Source organism: Rhinopithecus bieti, unplaced genomic scaffold (genome assembly GCF_001698545.2).
Source record: "Rhinopithecus bieti isolate Rb0 unplaced genomic scaffold, ASM169854v2 scaffold_9899, whole genome shotgun sequence".
In the NCBI taxonomy this organism is placed as follows: Eukaryota; Metazoa; Chordata; class Mammalia; order Primates; family Cercopithecidae; genus Rhinopithecus; species Rhinopithecus bieti.
The window spans coordinates 5,026,936-5,044,211 of NW_016806979.1; the positions used below are offsets into that span (position 1 = coordinate 5,026,936).

At 47.1% G+C, this 17,276-nt stretch overlaps 1 protein-coding gene across 6 annotated transcripts in view; it reads right to left on the reverse strand.

The window, feature by feature from the left end:
• The window catches only part of TNRC6C (trinucleotide repeat containing adaptor 6C), an 82,256-nt gene that overhangs the window by 5,213 nt on the left and 59,767 nt on the right, over nt 1-17,276 (reverse strand). For 4 of the 6 annotated variants that reach the window (XM_017879419.1, XM_017879420.1, XM_017879423.1 and 1 more), the window contains 7 exons: nt 13,664-13,831; nt 11,832-12,023; nt 11,190-11,333; nt 6,844-6,960; nt 6,182-6,376; nt 1,035-1,105; nt 31-170 (listed from right to left, as the gene is read on the reverse strand). In XM_017879419.1, the coding sequence (XP_017734908.1) occupies nt 31-170; nt 1,035-1,105; nt 6,182-6,376; nt 6,844-6,960; nt 11,190-11,333; nt 11,832-12,023; nt 13,664-13,831 (1,027 nt within the window). The remainder of the gene's footprint in view (nt 1-30; nt 171-1,034; nt 1,106-6,181; nt 6,377-6,843; nt 6,961-11,189; nt 11,334-11,831; nt 12,024-13,663; nt 13,832-17,276) is intronic. The other 2 variants (XM_017879421.1, XM_017879422.1) reach the window with 1 other exon arrangement.

Genomic DNA, 17,276 nt, shown 5'->3' on the forward strand with positions numbered 1-17,276 from the left:
GAGCGCTGAGGTGGCTATGAGGAAACATACATGTGCAGAGACTTCTGGGCCTTGGCAGCCTCCTCCTTGGAGCTATACCGGACCACGGCATTGCCTTGAGTCAGATTCAGGTGGAATGTGATGAGAGGCCCATGTTGCAAACACAATGTCCGCAGTGTAGAACCATCAATCTGACAGAGGAAGCACAGGGGCATGAATGAGCTTTCTTCTGATTTCTTTTACTACAGCCTTCCAAAGAGAAAACGTGAAACTGGATACACTAAACACTAGGAAAATGTTTTTCTTTAAAAGGCTTTAATAATATGTGATTTTACACTGTTAACATTCTGTATCTCTGTGGCCAAATGTGTAACTAAAATCTTGGATGTTTCAGTTATATTTTATGAGTTAGGCTAATCAGAGGAAGGAGAAAAACCCCATTTTGAGTTCAGCTCTCCTTTCACCAGAGCACGTCACACAGAGCCCCTGGTTTGCAAAAGGCACCTGGGTCCAGCTGCTCACAACAGACTTGGGAGATGTGTAGGTGGGTGTGGCCTGGGTCCCGGGAAGGGACTGGCTAGACCCACAGTCTGACGTGGTCAAACCACTCTTTTAAAAAATGTTATAAAAATACACACATGGGGTCTTGCTATGTTGCCCAGGCTGGTCGCCAACTCTTGGGCTCAGATGATCCCTGGCCTCGACCTCCCAAAGTGCTGGGATTACAGGCGTGAGCTACTGCGACCGGCCAGGCCCAACCACTCTTGAATGGGTAGTTGTACGATCAACAATTCTATTTACAGAGCACACTTTTCCAGCCTCTAGTGGGTAAACAAACAATTCACCAAGAACATAGTTAAAAGAGGCCCCTGGGCCCCATCTACTGCTGGAGCCAAGCCTGGCACTTGCTTATCTCCTCCCATGCAGCATCACCTCTGGACCCTGACCAAGAACCCCCCACTATCCCACCCCACCAGACAGCCTCATCTGCATCCAGAGCCAAGAGGGAACCCTCCTTGGATCATGCTCAGTGACACAGGGGCACCGTACTGCACCTGGGGAGTGAGGTTTCGAAGAACGAGCCAGCTGCTGGTTCTTCCTGAGGCGTCGGTGCTCCAGGCAGAACCTGCAACAAGAGGGGAGAACCTGGTTGACAAGGCCCCGTGCCAGTGGATAGTGTGGCCTCCCCACCTCTTACTGTGCTGAAGTGTGGGACAGCACGGGCCATCACCGCATGATCTAGGACAGCCTTTCTCAGCCTGGGAGGTCCATGCTTTCTTTGGTAAACTAAAACCTCACAGTCCCTGCAGACCCCCTTCCCACTTCCCCGTGGTGACTCTGACTTCTTGGATCTTCCTGCCAGCCCAGGAGACCCGTGTTTTCCCATCTGTGCCAGGAGAGACAGGGGTGATGAGAGGCCTGACAATCTCCAGGAAAGCTCTGGTCTCCACCTCTGCCTGTCCCAAGACCTGGTGTGGAATCAGTGCTCCCATGTTCTTCTGGTTAATACAACAGAGCAAATCCCTAAAGGCTGCTGCTAAAAGGCAGAAACTGTTACTTTCAAACTATCTGATATGGTTTGGCTGTGTCCCCATTCAAATCTCATCTTGAATCGTAACTCCCATGATTCCCATGTTTTGTGGGAGGAACGTGGTGGGAGGTAATTGAATCATGGGGGCACGTCTTTCCTGTGCTGTTCTCGTGATAGTCTCATAAGATCTGACAGTTTAAAAAACTGGAGTTTCTCTGTACAAGCTCTCTTCTGTTCTCTTGTCTGCCACCATGTGAGATGTGCCTTTCACCTTCTGCCATGACTATGAGGCCTCCCCAGCCACGTGGAGTTATAAGTCCAACAAACCTCTTTCTTTTGTAAATTGTCTCATCTTGGGTATGTCTTTACCAGCAGCATGAAAATGGACTAATAAAGTAAACTGGTACCAGTAGAGTGGGGTGCTGCTGAAAAGATACTGAAAATGTGGAAGCAACTTTGGAACTGGGTAACAGGCAGAGGTTGGAACTCAAGGCTCAGAAAAAGATGGGAAAATGTGGGACAATTTGGAACGTCCTAGAGACTTGTGAAATGGCTTTGACAAAAAAACTGATAGGGACATGCAGAACAGGCAGAGGCGCTGCACACCGATTCCTATGGAATCATCATTAATAGGTCCCCCAAGGGGATGTTTAGCTTGAATTGCACCTCTCAGTCTGCGTGCCTCGGCCACACTATGCTCAGCTGATCTGAACAAAATGGTCAGAGGGTAGAAATGGTAAGAAGTATGGCAAAAGTTCCTATTATCTGGAACCATGGCGGTATAGTGGCACCTCAACCTCAAATGATATGGCCCATTGTAGGAGCTAAACATAAGGATTTGTGGAAACTATTAATAGCTCTTAGTAAGATCAAAATTTGGGAAAGAATAAAAAAGCATCTAGAAGGACACTCTACAAACTTGTTTTGGATATTGCAAAATTAAAAGAACAAATATTTAAAGCATCTCAGGCACACCTGACCTTAATGCCAGGAACTGGAGTGCTAGAAGGAGCTGCAGACAGATTAGCAGCTAGTAACTCATTAAAATGAATAAAAACACTTGGAAGCTCTGTGATTTCAACGATGATTGTACTTTTAATCTGCGTTGTCTTTGTATAGTCTGCAGATGTGGATCCTGTCTCCTGCAAGAAGTAGCTCACCGTGACAAAGCTGCCTTTGCTTTTATTGCTTTACAAATCAAAGATGGGGGATATGTTGGGAACAGCAACCCCCCCTCCCCCCCAAATCTGGCCATTAAATTGGCCCAAAACTGGCCATAAACAAAATCTCTGCAGCACTGTGACATGTTCATGATGGCCATAATGCCCACACTAGAAGGTTGTGGGTTTATCAGAATGAGGGCAAGGAACACCTGGCCCATCCAGGACGGAAAACTGCTTAAAGGCATTCTTAAGCCACAAACAATAGCATGAGCGATCTGTGCCTTAAGGACGTGCTCCTGCTGCAGATAACTAGCCCAACCCATCCCTTTATTTCGGCCCATCCCTTCCTTTCCCATAAGGGATACTTTCAGTTAATCTAGTATCTATAAAAACAATGCTAATGACTGACTGGCTGTTAATGAATATGTGGGTAAATCTCTGTTCAGGGCTCTCAGCTCTGAAGGCTGTGAGACCCCCGATATCCCACATCACACCTCTATATTTCTGCGTGTGTCTTTCATTCCTCTAGCACCGCTGGGTTAGGGTTTCCCCAATCAAGCTGGTCTCCACATGGAAGCAACTTTGGAACTGGGTAACAGGCAGAGGTTGGAACTCAAGGCTCAGAAAAAGATGGGAAAATGTGGGAAAGTTTGTAACTTCCTAGAGACTTGTGAAATGGCTTTGACAAAAATGCTGATAGGGATATGGACAATAAAGTCCAGGCTGAAGTGGTCTCAGATGACAATGAGGAACTTTTTGGGAACTGGAGCAAAGGTGGCTCTTGTTATTTTAGCAAAGAGACTGGTGCCCTAGAGATTTGTGGAACTTTCAACTTGAGAGAGATGATTTAGGGTATCTTGCAGAAGAAATTTCTAAGCAGCAAAGCATTCAAGAGGTGACTTGGGTGCTTTTAAAAGCATTCAGTTTTATAAGGGAAGTGGAACATAAAAGTTCAGAAAATTAGCTGGGCACAGTGGCTCATGCCTGTAATCCCAGCACTTTGGGAGGCTGAGATGGGTGGATTACCTGAGGTCGGTAGTTTGAGACCAGCCTGGCCAACATGGTGAAACCCCATCTCTACTAAAAATACAAAAATTAGCTGGGCATGGTGGTGGGCACCTGTAATCCCAGCTACTCAGGAGGCTGAGGCAGGAGAATTGCTTGAAACTGGGAGGCAGAGGTGGCAGTGAGCCGAGATCACGCCATTGTACTCCAGCCTGGGTGACAAGAGTGAAACTCTACCTCAAAAAAAAAAAAAGGAAATCCCATTTTCTGAGGAAAAATTCAAGCAGGGTGCAGCAGAAATGTGCCTAAGTACCGAGGAGCTGCATGTTAATCCCCAAGATGATGGGGAAAATGGAGACTGTCTCTAGAGCACGTAAGAGGTCTTCATAGAAGCCCCTCCCATCACAGGCTCAGAGGCCTACAAGGAAAAAATGGCTTCATAGGCCAGGCCCAGGGTCCACATGCTGTGTGCAGTTTAAGAATTTGGTGCCCTGTGTCCCACCTGCTCTGGCTGTGACTAAAAGGGGCCAAGGTACAGCTTGGGCCATGGCTTCAGAGGGTGCAATCGCCAAGCCTTGGCAGCTTCCACATGGTATTGAGACTCTGGGTGCACAGAAGTGATGAACTGAGGTTTGGGAACCTCCACCTAGATTTCGGAGGATGTATGGAAATGCCTGGATGTTCAGACGATAGTTTGCTGCACGGGCAGGGCTCTCATGGAGAACCTCTGCTAGGGCAGTGTGGAAGGGAAATGTGGGGTTGGAGCTCCCACACAAAGTCCCTACTGGGGCACCACCGAGTAGAGCTGTGAGAAGAAGGTCACCATCCTCTAGACCCCAGAATGGTAGATCCACTGACAGCTTGCACCGTGTGCCTGGAAAAGCCGCAGACACTCAATACCAGCACACGAAGGCAGCCAAGAGGGAGGCTGTACCCTGAAGAGCTGCCCAATACCATGGCAACCAACCTCTTGCCTAAGCATGACCCAGATGTGAGACATGGAGTCAAAGAAGATCACTTTGGAGCTTTAAGATTTGACTGTCCTGCTGGATTTCAGTCTTGCATGGGATCTGTAGCCCCTTTGTTTTGGCCAATTTCTCCCATTTGGAATGACTGTATTTACCCAATGCCTGTACCCCCATTGTATCTAGGAAGTAACTAACTTGTTTTTGATTTTACAGGCTTGTAGGTGGAAGGGACTTGCCTTATCTCAGATAGACTTCGGACTGTAGACTTCTGAGTTAATGCTGAAATGAAGACTTTGGGGAACTGCTGGGAAGGCATAATTGGTTTTGAAATGTGAGGACATGAGATTTGGGAGGGGTCAGAGGCAGAATGATACGGTTTGGCTGTGTCCCCACCCAAATCTCATCTTGAATTGTAACTCCCACAATTCCCAAGTTTCGTGGAAGGAGCCCAGTGGGAGGTAACTGAATCATGGGGGAAGGTCTTTTCCATACTGTTCTCATGATAGTGAGTCAAGTCTCATGAGATCTGATGGTTTTAAAAATGGGAGTTTCCCTGCACAAGCTCTCTCTCTCCTTGTCTGCTGCCATGTGAGACGTGCCTTTCACCTTCTGCCAGGATTGTGAGGCCTCCCCAGCCACGTGGAACTGTAAGTCTAATAAACCTCTTTCTTTTGTAAATTGCCCAGTCTCGGGTATGTCTTCATCAGCAGTGTGAAAATGGACGAATACACTATCTGTAGCTGATTTTAAAAAATTTGTCATTTATTACTATTATTTTTTTAGAGACAGGGTCTCACTCTGTCACCAGGCTGGAGTGCAGTGGCTCAAGCATAGCTCACTGTAGCCTCAATCTCCTGTTCTCCCATCTCTGCCTCCCCAGCAGTTGGGATCACAGGTATGCGCCACTACGCTCCACTTATTTTTTGGTGTGGAGATGGGGTCTCGCTTTGTTGCCCACACTGGTTTAAATCTTCAGTTTCTTCAATTCCCAGTACATTTTTCTCATCTCTGAGGTTCGACATGAAGCACCTGAGAGAAGCTGCAATATTATGAGAGTTGTGTTTTCAAACTGGTGGGGTTTGTTTCGTTTTGGGTCTGGAAAAGCCTTATGTCCCAGTGACATCTTGTGGAGAAGCAAATATAAAAAGCAGAAATCCAGATCCCTGTGCGATGGGGGTTCATGGGGCCAGACAGCCTAAAGGACTGTGCAGGCCTCTAATGACCCAGTGTGGGGCAGCTGCACTCCTGAGGATGGAGCTGGCCAGTGTGGGCCCTCAATGGGTGCTGGAACCGCCTGGGACCTCTTGGCCCAGAGCAAACCTGCTGTGTGCCGGCACACTTAGGCTGATGCTAAAAACACCAGGCTCACCCAGCTAATGCCCTGGACATCTAGGGCGGCCCTGGTGCCCTCCTAAGCCTTCCCAGGCTCCAGAGTTAGAGGCAGGGGTCCTTACAAAGGAGTTACAGGACAAAGTGGTAAGCACATCCCCTAAAAGGTAAGGCCCCCATTAGAACACGAGGAGCATGGAGCTTACCTGAGGAGTAGGAGCTGGTCCAGCCGAGGGGGCTGGCACCCCAGGTGGAGGAGGGCTTGGGATTGGTTAACCCTGGAGGTGGCCTCGTGGGTGCAGTAGTGTTTCTGGGCACCTTCCACAGTTCATGAGACAGAGAGGCTTGCGTGTGGGAGGCAGGGCCAGAGGACCACGTCGATTTAATGTCTGACAGTTTACCTAGAAAGGCAGAGAGATGGAGAATATGCAGTCTTGAGACAAACACTGCTGTGTTTGGGGAGCCACAGAGAGTGCTAACACCAGCAGACTGTGTGAGAGGCAAAGAAACACCAAGTCAAGCCCCTGGCAAACTCAAGTAACTGCAAATTCCCAGAAGTGTTTTGCCTCTAAGTTTTCAAAACCTTGCATACCCCTTGTCTTGTGGCCATGGGGGAAAGGAAGAGAAAAGGCAATGGGCCCACACACTTGCATGGAGAAGACGTTACCACTTCCATGTGTGTGCAAGCTGATGTGCCCAAGGTGCCCACTGTGCCTGGGCAAGGCCCCCACCCATCCTCTATCATGCCACACGGCCTCCCAGCTCAGGGAGTGAGTAAAGAGCCAATAGGAAAAGCTGGGGCCTGTCAAAGTTTTGTTTGGGGAAAGAAAGAAAATGCTACCTGCAAGTCTAGAGGCCAGGCGCGTACCTGCAACGCTAGGTGCGGATGCAATGCTGCTGAAAGAGCTACTGTAGCCGGAGGCACTGAGCGGCCAGGCACTCGAGGAAGGCAGCGTGGCATTCTGAGATGATGGCGGGGAGGACCCTGCAGAACCAAACACGGCACTAAGCAAGGTGGTGGTGGTGTCCGGGTTCGTGACTCTAACTGCAGGGTGTGAGAATCTTAACCATCAAGAATCAACCTCTCCCGAGGCTGCCATTTTTAATAGAAGCCTGAACATGAAAGTGTCATGTGGGAAGGAAGAAACAGGGCACGCCTCCTACTCTGGGTCCCTGTAGCCACTCAGGGAGGCCTGGGATGTTGCTGAAGGCGGAGGAATCAGAGGGCAAGCAGCAGCACGAGCTTCTTTGAGAATTCCCAGCAGAATGCTTAAAATACCATGTCCAAGTTTTAAAGCACCACATTGATTTCCTCTCCCAACTAAGAGAAAATAAAAACCCAGGGCAATCTACTCCTTTCACAGTTCAAACAATGGCTACAAAATAGAAGAACAAAACTGCAAGCCTTTCATTACAAAATGTGCCATACAAATTTGAACATTTCTTCTGACTGGGGTGTCCCGTCAGCTTCCACTCATATTTTGCTTAAAATTTTTTTTTTTTAGAGATGGGGCTGTTGCAGTGTCGCCCACGCTGCGGCACAGTGGCTGTTCACAGGCGTGATCACAGTGCACAGCAGCCTCAACCTCCTGGGCTCGGTGATCCTCTTGCCTCAGCCTCCTGAGCGGCAGGGACCACAGGTGCCACCACACCTGGCTCATGATTCCCTTTTTAAATACATGAATAATTAAGACACATCTGTCCTAATAACTGTGTATATGGACTTGAGTTATTCTATCCCTAGGACTGTAGTTTTTTGAGGAAAGCTTGTCCCTGTGCCTGAAAGGGAGACTTGGGGTAAACGGGCCATCCTTAAGGCACCTTGATCCCTTGTGTGAAAGCTCAGCTCCTCGCTGCTTGGTTTTATTTTGTATTTTCTAATGTGACTCTCCCTTTCAATTCTGTGAAGAAAGCAAGAAGCTGGATAAGAAGAGTGAGGACGGAGTAACGGTGACAGCTGGGGTGAATGCAGGATGGAAAGAGCTCTCATTGGGACAATAACTCTGCCAGTGCATGGATCCTGGCTAGTAGAGGGAACATAAGCACAGTCTGGCTGTTAAACTGATGACCACAAACAGAATCGGATGGTTTCTGAAAAGCCATGGCATCTCAGCTGTAGGCCCACATGACGTTGTGCAGTGAATAACCAGGCATGTGGCACCTCCTGGACACATGCAGTGTCCAACCTGCACAGCTGTTTGCAGCTGCCCTGCTGCAAGTGACCTCTTTAGAATGAGGGCACCAGAGTTGAGGAAAGTTAGCATTTATGGGTAACCTGCAGGTCTTCACTTTTATTTTTTCCAATTTTTATTTTGGGTTCTGGGAGTCCACGTGCAGGTCTGTCACACAGGTGGACTGTGTGCTGTGGGGGTGTGTTGTAGAGACCAATCCATCACCTAGGTAGTGAGCATAGTACCTGATAGGCAGTTTTTCAATCCTCCCCTTCCTCCCACCCTCTACCCTCCAACAGGCCCGCTGTCTGCTGCTCCCTTCTTTGTGTTATGTAAACTCAGGCTGTCTGTTTTCTGTTCCTGTGTTAATTTGCTCAGGAAGGTCTTTACTTTAAAAAGGTGTCAGCTTGGCCAGGCGCAGTGGCTCAGGCATGTAATCCCAGCACTTTGGGAGGCCTTTTCTTTTCTTTCTTTTTTTTTTTTTTGAGACGGAGTCTTGCTCTGTCACCCGGGCTGGAGTGCAGTGGCCGGACCTCAGCTCACTGCAAGCTCCACATCCTGGGTTTACGCCATTCTCCTACCTCAGCCTCCGAAGTAGCTGGGACTACAGGCGCCCGCCACCTCGCCCGGCTAGTTTTTTGTATTTTAGTAGAGACGGGGTTTCACCATGTTAGCCAGGATGGTCTCGATCTCCTGACCTCGTGATCCACCCGTCTCGGCCTCCCAGTGCTGGGATTACAGGCTTGAGCCACCGCGCCCGGCCTTCTTTTTTTTTTTTTTGAGACGAAGTCTTGCTCTGTCACCCAGGCTAGAGTGCAGTGGCCCAATCACAGCTCACTGCAGTCCTGACATCCCAAGCTCAAGTGATTATCTTGTCTCAGCTTCCTGAGTAGCTGGAACCACCGATGTGTGCCACTACTCCCAGCTAAATTTTTCATTTTTAATTTTTTGTAGAGATAGGGTCTCATATTGCCCAGCTGGTTTCAAATTCCTGGCCTCAAGTGATTCTCCCACCTTGGCCTCCCAATGTGCTGGGATTACAGGTGTGAGCCGCTGTGCTCAGCCTGCTAGTGCTTTCTGGTTAGCAACTTCTACGTGAAGAGATGTTCATTGTACTCCCCTTTCTTTCAGTAACAAACCCTAATGTATCCTTAAATACAACCAAGAGAGGTACCAGAGTAGAGGAACAAGGTTCCTAGTGCTGGTCATGAGCTGAAGGGGAGGACTGGCATGAGCCACTTGAGCTGGCTGCTGCTGAATACTGATGTCTATGCACAAGTGCCAGGGCAGGCTCAAGCACCCGGGAAGTCAAATGATGTTCACTTGGAGCTATAAGTCACCCAGGTTGGCTGGCTGGCTGGTTCTTAGGCTTAGGGTTGGAGATGCCACTGCCTTGCCTTATCTCAATGGCCAATGCATTTCTTAGGCTGAGGTTCTCTTCTGCCCTCCCTGCAAGTCGATATCCTTAACTGGACAGGCTATGGAACTGGAGGACAGCTGCATGTGGAGCTGGAGAAGAGCTGCCACGTGTTTCTCAGGTCATCTTCATCACATCATGGCACACTCAGGCGATGGCGGAGGCCACTCCCAGTGGCCCTGGTTCTGCCTGGAGGCTAAGGGGCCACTTGATCCTTCATCTGGGCACCACTCAGGGAACTCTGCCACGTATTAAGCAACTTCGATTCTTTCCAACTTCCCTTATGACCTGGATCTGTACAACCTGCATCCCACTTCTCCACAACCCTCAAAATATGCTAACTTTCCTGTCTGGCACAACCCTGGTGCTCCACCAGGTGTGACAAGCAGGGAGGGCTGGGTCTCTGATTCTGGCTGGCGCCTCACCTGTCCTCTGCCACACGGCTCCCTTTTGGGTACCACTTGGCTGGTCTGACAGCAGGGACACCCATAACACCCCTGCTCTGAAAAGCAGCTGCATCTGAAAAGCAGCTGTGTAACCCCAAGGACTACACAGCATTAAACAGACAGGGCAATCTGTACTCATGTTGGCTTTCCAGTCAAACCACAGATACATTTAGAAGCCTATCACTTTAAAGAACCACAGAAGCAGTCAGGTACACTGGCTCACACCTGTAATCCCAGCACTTTTGGGAGGCCGAGTCAGGTGGATCACTTGAGGTCAGGAGTTCGAGATCAGCCTAGCCAACAAGGTGAAACACCGTCTCTACTAAAAATAGAAAAAATTAGCTGGGTGTGGTGGTGCACGCCTGTAGTCCCAGCTCCTCGGGAGGCTGAGGCATGAGAATCACTTGAGCCTGGGAGGCGGGTGGAGGTTGCAGTGAGCCAAGATCGCCCCACTATACTCCAGCCTGGGCAAACGAGCAAGAATCTGTGTCAAAAAAAAAAAAAAAAGAAAGAAAGAAAGAAAGAAAGAAAAGAAGCAAACACAAAACACCAGGCTCCAATGAGTCATATTTCAAGTGGGAAACGTAACGTTTTGGGAACTACCGAGGTGCCCTTATTAGTGGTAGTACCTATGGCAATCTAGCTCTTTCTTCCACAAAATAGCATGCTGTGATAAAACTTTATCAGAGATGGCACTTTTATGATAAGACATTACTTATCAATAAATTCAGCAGCATGGGTGACACCTGAGGTCAGGAGTTCGAGACCAGCCTGGCCAACAGAGCGAAACCCTGTCTCTACTAAAAATACAAAAATCAGCCCGGTATGGTGGAACATGCCTGTAATTCCAGCTACTTGGGAGGCTGAGGCAGGAGAGTCGCTTGAACTCAGGAGGTGGAGGTTGCAGAGCTGAGATCATGCCACTGCACTCCAGCCTGGAAGACAGAGTGAGGCTTCATCTCAAAAAAAAAAAAAAAAAAAAAAAAAAAATCCAGCAGAACTCAAATTGATGTCCATTTCCCCATAAGCACTAACTGCCGTCTCTTCATGCTGCTTCAGATGACTGCTTCAACTGTGCCTTGTATCATCCCTGCCTCAGAGCCCAACCTGTCACCCCTGACATCTCCAAATGGGTCTAGAGAGATCGTCCACGCAGAGACAGGCAGAGCAGCACCCTCACCTCCACTCTTGAGGAGGTAGCGGTTGACATCCTGGATGGTGGTATTGATGGTAGGCCCAGTGGGGACACTGCCAGGAGTGACGTCAGGGTCATTCTCAGGGTCAATATTCTGCAGTCCTTTCCATGGTACTCCCGGATGGAATTCTGTTTAAGAAACCCAAATGAGAAGCCACACATCAGAACATCTGCACATTGATTCATGACATTTTAAAAGATGTTTTGTCCTGTTTGTAGAAATTTTTATAATCTGCTAATTAAATGAGAGGTACACTTTATACTCTTGATACTCTCTTTCATTAAAACAATCAATCCTTTGGAACAAACTAGAACCAGGTATTATAGCTATCATATTAAGACAGTTTTCACACAGAGTCGCAACAGTTTTACCAGATGGTATACAGTGTGCTTCCTCCCTGCCACCCCTTCCACTTCTCATGTTGAACTAAGGGATTACAGAAAAATGCCTGATGCTAACCATACCCAAAATTGATCTGACAAATGGATTTCCAAGGAAAATGCCAAAGCTCTGGGCTTAACGCTTCCAGATCCTTAGCTCAGGATCCCCCCAGCCTCATCACTCTCTGTAGGCTTGGAGCGTGTTCTGACCTGCTGCTGTTGCACGGAAGTGTTGCATGGTCTTACCTGGGGGCCAGTTGATGCTAGAGCCATTTGAGATTTTATCACTGTCAGATTTGGCACGTGACCAGCTATGGGGAACAGCTACGGGAGGACTGGCTGGTGACTCACTGTTCTGGATTAAATCGTACCGGCCATAGGAGTCATCAATGGAGGACTTACCTGGAGGCCCAATGCTTAGACCTCCAGGGATAGCACCTATGGGGACAATAGGACACAAAGAAGCGAGTGAATACCCTCCAGTTGAGAGACAGCAGAAGATACCCTAAGCCTCCCTATGCACCTTCTGTTCTAGGTCCAATGCCTTGCTCTATTCGGTTACATGAATTGTAAGACTTGGTCTGTCTAGGATTCTGTAAGAATCAATGACTTTTTTTTTCTTTTTTTTGAAACAATGTCTCACTCTGTTGTCCAGGCTGGAGTGTAGTGATGTGATCAGGGCTCACTGCAGGCTCAACCTCCTGGGCTCAAGGGATCCTCCCACCTTGGCCTCCCAAGCAGCTGGGACTACAGGTGTGAGCCACCATGCCTGGCCAGTGACTATTTAAGTTAGCTCCAATTTCAGCCCTCAAAGACCGAAAGCCCTGAAGAACAATTTTAGTTTGTCCAGTTAGAAATCTTTATAAAATACATATCCATACCACGGGAAGCTGCCCTTAATAAACCTTATGAGGGGACAACTTATGAGTCTTCGTGATTAGTTATCAAATTTGCTCTTACCTCTTCCCTCCTTTTAGTCTGAAACCCTCACTCTGGAAGAACACAGTGGATGTTAAAAATTCATACAGAACCAAACCAACCAGCCATAGGCAGCAAGGCCCTCCTGCTAAGAAACGTGCCAGCAGTGTGTGATGATTTTTCGTAAGTTAACCATGAGACATAGTTTCCTTTTTCTTTTTAGAATGCTTTGTGTCAAGAGAGAACTATGTAACCTATTGAATTTCCTTTGCTGTTTATTCTACCAGCAAGTTCAGAGCTGAATTGAATGCTTGAGAGCGAGAGCACCTCCTACGGTTATCCTTTTTGCTTCCACCTTACTGGTGTGTCCATCAGTAACGAGTTCCTGATGGGGACACCAGTTTGGAGTAAGACAGACTGCTTGGATGGAGGGGAATAACCAACAGAAATGCACTCTAGTATTTACAGCTGCAGTTCCCATACATACTGCATATTTGATTTTCTATTTGTGTTTTACTATTTTATTGAAAATATTTCAGCAGACTCAAGTGTTTGTTGATGAATATAGATATAAAAAAAAAAAGTACATAGGCTATGACCTAGATTCTTTGCTGCTCTGGGGTTTTCAAATTATTTCTAGGTTTGTAGCTAAGATCTAATGGCTGGGTTTTAAGAAGTCTGATCACTGACTAGCTGAGATCTTTTTTTCTTTTTTTTATGAGACGGAGTCTCGCTCTGTCACCCAGGCTGGAGTGCAGTGGCCGGATCTCGGCTCACTGCAAGCTCCGCCTCCCGGGTTTACGCCATTCTCCTGCCTCAGCCTCCCGAGTAGCTGGGACTACAGGCACTCGCCACCACGCCTGGCTAGTTTTTGTATTTTTTAGTAGAGACGGGGTTTCACCATGTTAGCCAGGATGGTCTCGATCTCCTGACCTTGTGATCCACCCGTCTCGGCCTCCCAAAGTGCTGGGATTACAGGCTTGAGCCACCGCGCCTGGCCTAGCTGAGATCTTATATGCACTATAATAGAATGGGTTATTTTAAATCCAACTTTCAGTGCTCAATTCTTAGAAAAGTATATAATGGGCACGTTATACAACAGGAAGATCGATTACTAAGCCAGCAGTGATCCCACCACAGGCATCTTAGCCCAGACGTACCATGCTTGCTAGGGTTCTGCTCCAGGGGGGAAGCGGCACTGGGCAAGTTATCCATGGAGTTGGGGTGCGTCCACTGGGGGAGGCGTGACTGGGACTGGGATGGGTCCTTCACCGACAAGCCACCGGTCATGTCCATGCTGTTGACATTCATGTTTGGGTTCAGTCCAGCTAAAGAGAGAGATGCGATTAGGATTCGCCTGCTTCTCTAAAAGACTTCATTCTAAAGCTCTCCTACAGAAGCTATTTCAGTCTTCGCTTACAGCAAAATTTTTTTTTGTTTTTTGAGACGGAGTCTTGCTCTTGTTGCCTGGGCTAGAGTGCAATGGCACGATCTTGGCTCACTGCAACCTCCGCTTCCTGGGTTTAAGCGATTGTCCTGCCTCAGCCTCCCAAGTAGATGGGATACAACAAAATATTTTAACTGTAACTTTTAGTGCTGGTGAAAAAATACTTTTTGTCTTCATAACAGCATGTACTTCTCGGAATATTACTCCTAAATTAAGGTGAAAATGTGAATAGTCTTTGATTAAGTGAGGCCCACGGCTCTCTTCACTTTACTTGTTTCAGTGCTGGATAAACATGGTCCTGAGGCTTCTCAGAGTCCACAGGAGACCAGAAAAAGTCCAAACTATTAGGAAAATCTTTTCTGGTTTTGGGATATCTTATGGAAACTCATTGGGTCAAAAACACTTTTCCAGAACTCTAAAGTACCACCTATGAAACAGACTGATAGGATAATTCAGTTCTACCTTCAGTGAGTTTCCTTTACAAAAGTCTGCTCTGAAAGAGTTTGTGAATTAAATATCAAACTACTTTGAAGGAACAGAACTATTTGACAGATGGGGTGCTGCCATCTGCCCTCAGCTGGGACGGTGAGCTGAGGCTTCTGAGCTCGTTTCTTATAGTGAAAAGCAGGTAGCTGGTTATCTGTCCAGGACCTGTACTAAGCTGGGTTAATAAAGAAAGACAGTGAGGAAGGAGGACAATGATAAAAAGGTTGAAGTAAAGACATTCTGATGAGGACACCAGTTTGGAGCAGGACAGACTGCTTGTTTGGAAGGGAATAACGAGCAGAAGGGTCCCCCCTCCTTGGATTTCCAGCTGCAGTTCCCATGACCACATACACATACTCCACAGATCCTTACCATATGCACAACTATGCCACATGGTACGTAAGCACAGTGAGCCTCTACTACTAAGCCAGGTGCTGAACATTCTGGTTCTTACCTTTATTTCAGAGGCTGCAAATTCAAATGCCCATAGGAGCCAAGTGGGCCATGCACATGAAGAGGTGGGCCTCATGGGGACTGTGGCAAACCAGAGTGTCTGTCCTGTCTAAATAAACAGGTGCTACTGGGGCCAACCACTTATTGCTACATGGAACGCAGACCCACTAAAGCCATTTTTAAGAGAAACCAGAAGCCACTTTCCCCAATTTTTGAATGTTGGCATTAACACACGCCTACGCACATGCACATACACGCTTCGCAGACTTAACAAAACGCCTTTGCAAGCCCATCAGTGCCACGGGGCTGTCTACTTGCAATCTCTGAGTTCTCTTCGTTTCAGCTTGTACAGATATAGTCAGGTAAGGTGGCAACAATGTCAGGGCTTCAACCTGGCCTTCAGAACACTCCAGATTCCACAGTTTGGCCCCAACCCATCTCTCCCAACTTTCCCCTCTGGGAAAGTCAGCTAGACTGGCCTGGCCCTTGCAAAATGGGCCCCTGAAACAGGCCAGGCCTCTTTCTTCTGTGCTATGTGAGGCTTCCCCTTCATTTGGAAAGGCTTCCTCTTTACTTACTGTAATCCTATCTAATCATCTGAGGTTCAAGCTTAATACTATTCTCTGATTTTTCTTTCACCACTCAAAGTGAAAGTGAACTTTTCCTTCTCTAGACCCCTGTGAGAATCACATGACACTGGTATCAAGGTTATTTTTCCCTGTTTATATGCCTGCTCTTCTCATCTAAATGACGAACTCCAGGTGGCAAAAGACTGAGAATAACAAGGACAGGCTGAATGTGAGGAAAGGAAGGTAGCTGGGAGCCCCCACTACTGACCATGGGCTGCTGGTTTCTTTACATGAATTGTTGAGTTTCTAATAGGCTCTTCAACATAGGTGCTGATGCAGAGAAATGCTGAGAGCCAGCAAGACAGGCAATTTTACAACCAAAGTTTCCTATACTTTATTAGTTATTTGTTTTTAATACATTTGTAACTTCACTGTGAATATTATAAAATATTATCCAAATTATTTTTCAACTAATTTCAAAGATTCACTGCATGAATTCTTTAACTTGTACTAAGAGAAAAAATCCTTAAGAGTAAAGATAAGTGGCCGGGCGCAGTGGCTCATGCCTGTAGTCCCAGCACTTTGGGAGGCCGAGGTGGGTGGATCACCTGAGGTCAGGAGTTCGAGACCAGCCTGGCCAACATGGTGAAACTCAGTTTTACTAAAAATACAAAAATTAGCCAGGCGTGGTGATGCATGCCTGTAATCCCATCAACCTGGAAGGCTGAGGCAGGAGAATCGCTTGAATTCAGAAGGTGGAGGTCGCAGTGAGCCGAGATTGCGCCATTGCACTGCAGCCTGGGCAACAGAGCAAGACTCCATCTCAAAATAAATAAATAAATAAATAAATAAATAAAAAAAAAAGTCATGATAAGTGTACTTTATCTTCCAAATATAGGTTAAGAAGACAGGTGAATACTAGAAAGCTGAAGCTAATGTATTTTAGGATAATAGGTGGAATGAAATTTGTTTCTAAAACAGAAGCACTTACATAAGTAGCTGACATTTTACAAAGTGTTTGCTATGTGCTAGGCACTATTTAAGGACTTTACATATTAGGCCGGGTGTGATGGCTCATGTCTGTAATCACAGCACTTTGGGAAGCTGAGACTAGGAGGATCACTTGAGGCCAGGAGTTTGAGGCTGCAATGAGCTATCATCATGCCATTGCACTCCAGCCAAAAAAAAAAGAGGCCGGGAGTGGTGGCTCATGCCTGTAATCCTAGCACTTTAGGAAGCCAAGGCAGGTGATCACAAGGTCAGGAGATTGAGACCATCCTGGCTAATACGGTGAAGCCCCGTCTCTACTAAAAATACAAAAAATTAGCTGGGTGTGCTGAGATCACGCCACTGCACTCCAGCCTAGGCAACAGAGAGAGACTCTGTCTCCCAAAAAAAAAAAAAGAGAACTTTACATATTAGCTTATTTAATCTTTAAAACAAACCTAGGAGTTAAGTATTTCTACATTACAGATGAAGAAATTAAGGTATGGCTGGGTATGGTGTCTCAGGCCTGTAATCCTAACACTTAGGGAGGATCACTTGAGGCCAGGAGTTTGAGACTTGCCTGGGCAACACAGAAAGACCCCGTCTCTAACGGGGAAAAAAAAAAAAAAAGAAATTGAGACAAAAAGCAGCCAGGCAAGTTGCCCAAGTTAGTAGTAAGCCTGCTGGTGGTGAGTTGGGACTCAAACCTAGGCAGTCTCATTCCTAAGTCAGGTCTTAACTACTTAGACACAAAGGGTGTTAACGGATGAGACAATAATTAAGGAACGAGATCATCTAGTCTAGTATTTATCAATCTCATATTAAAGATAT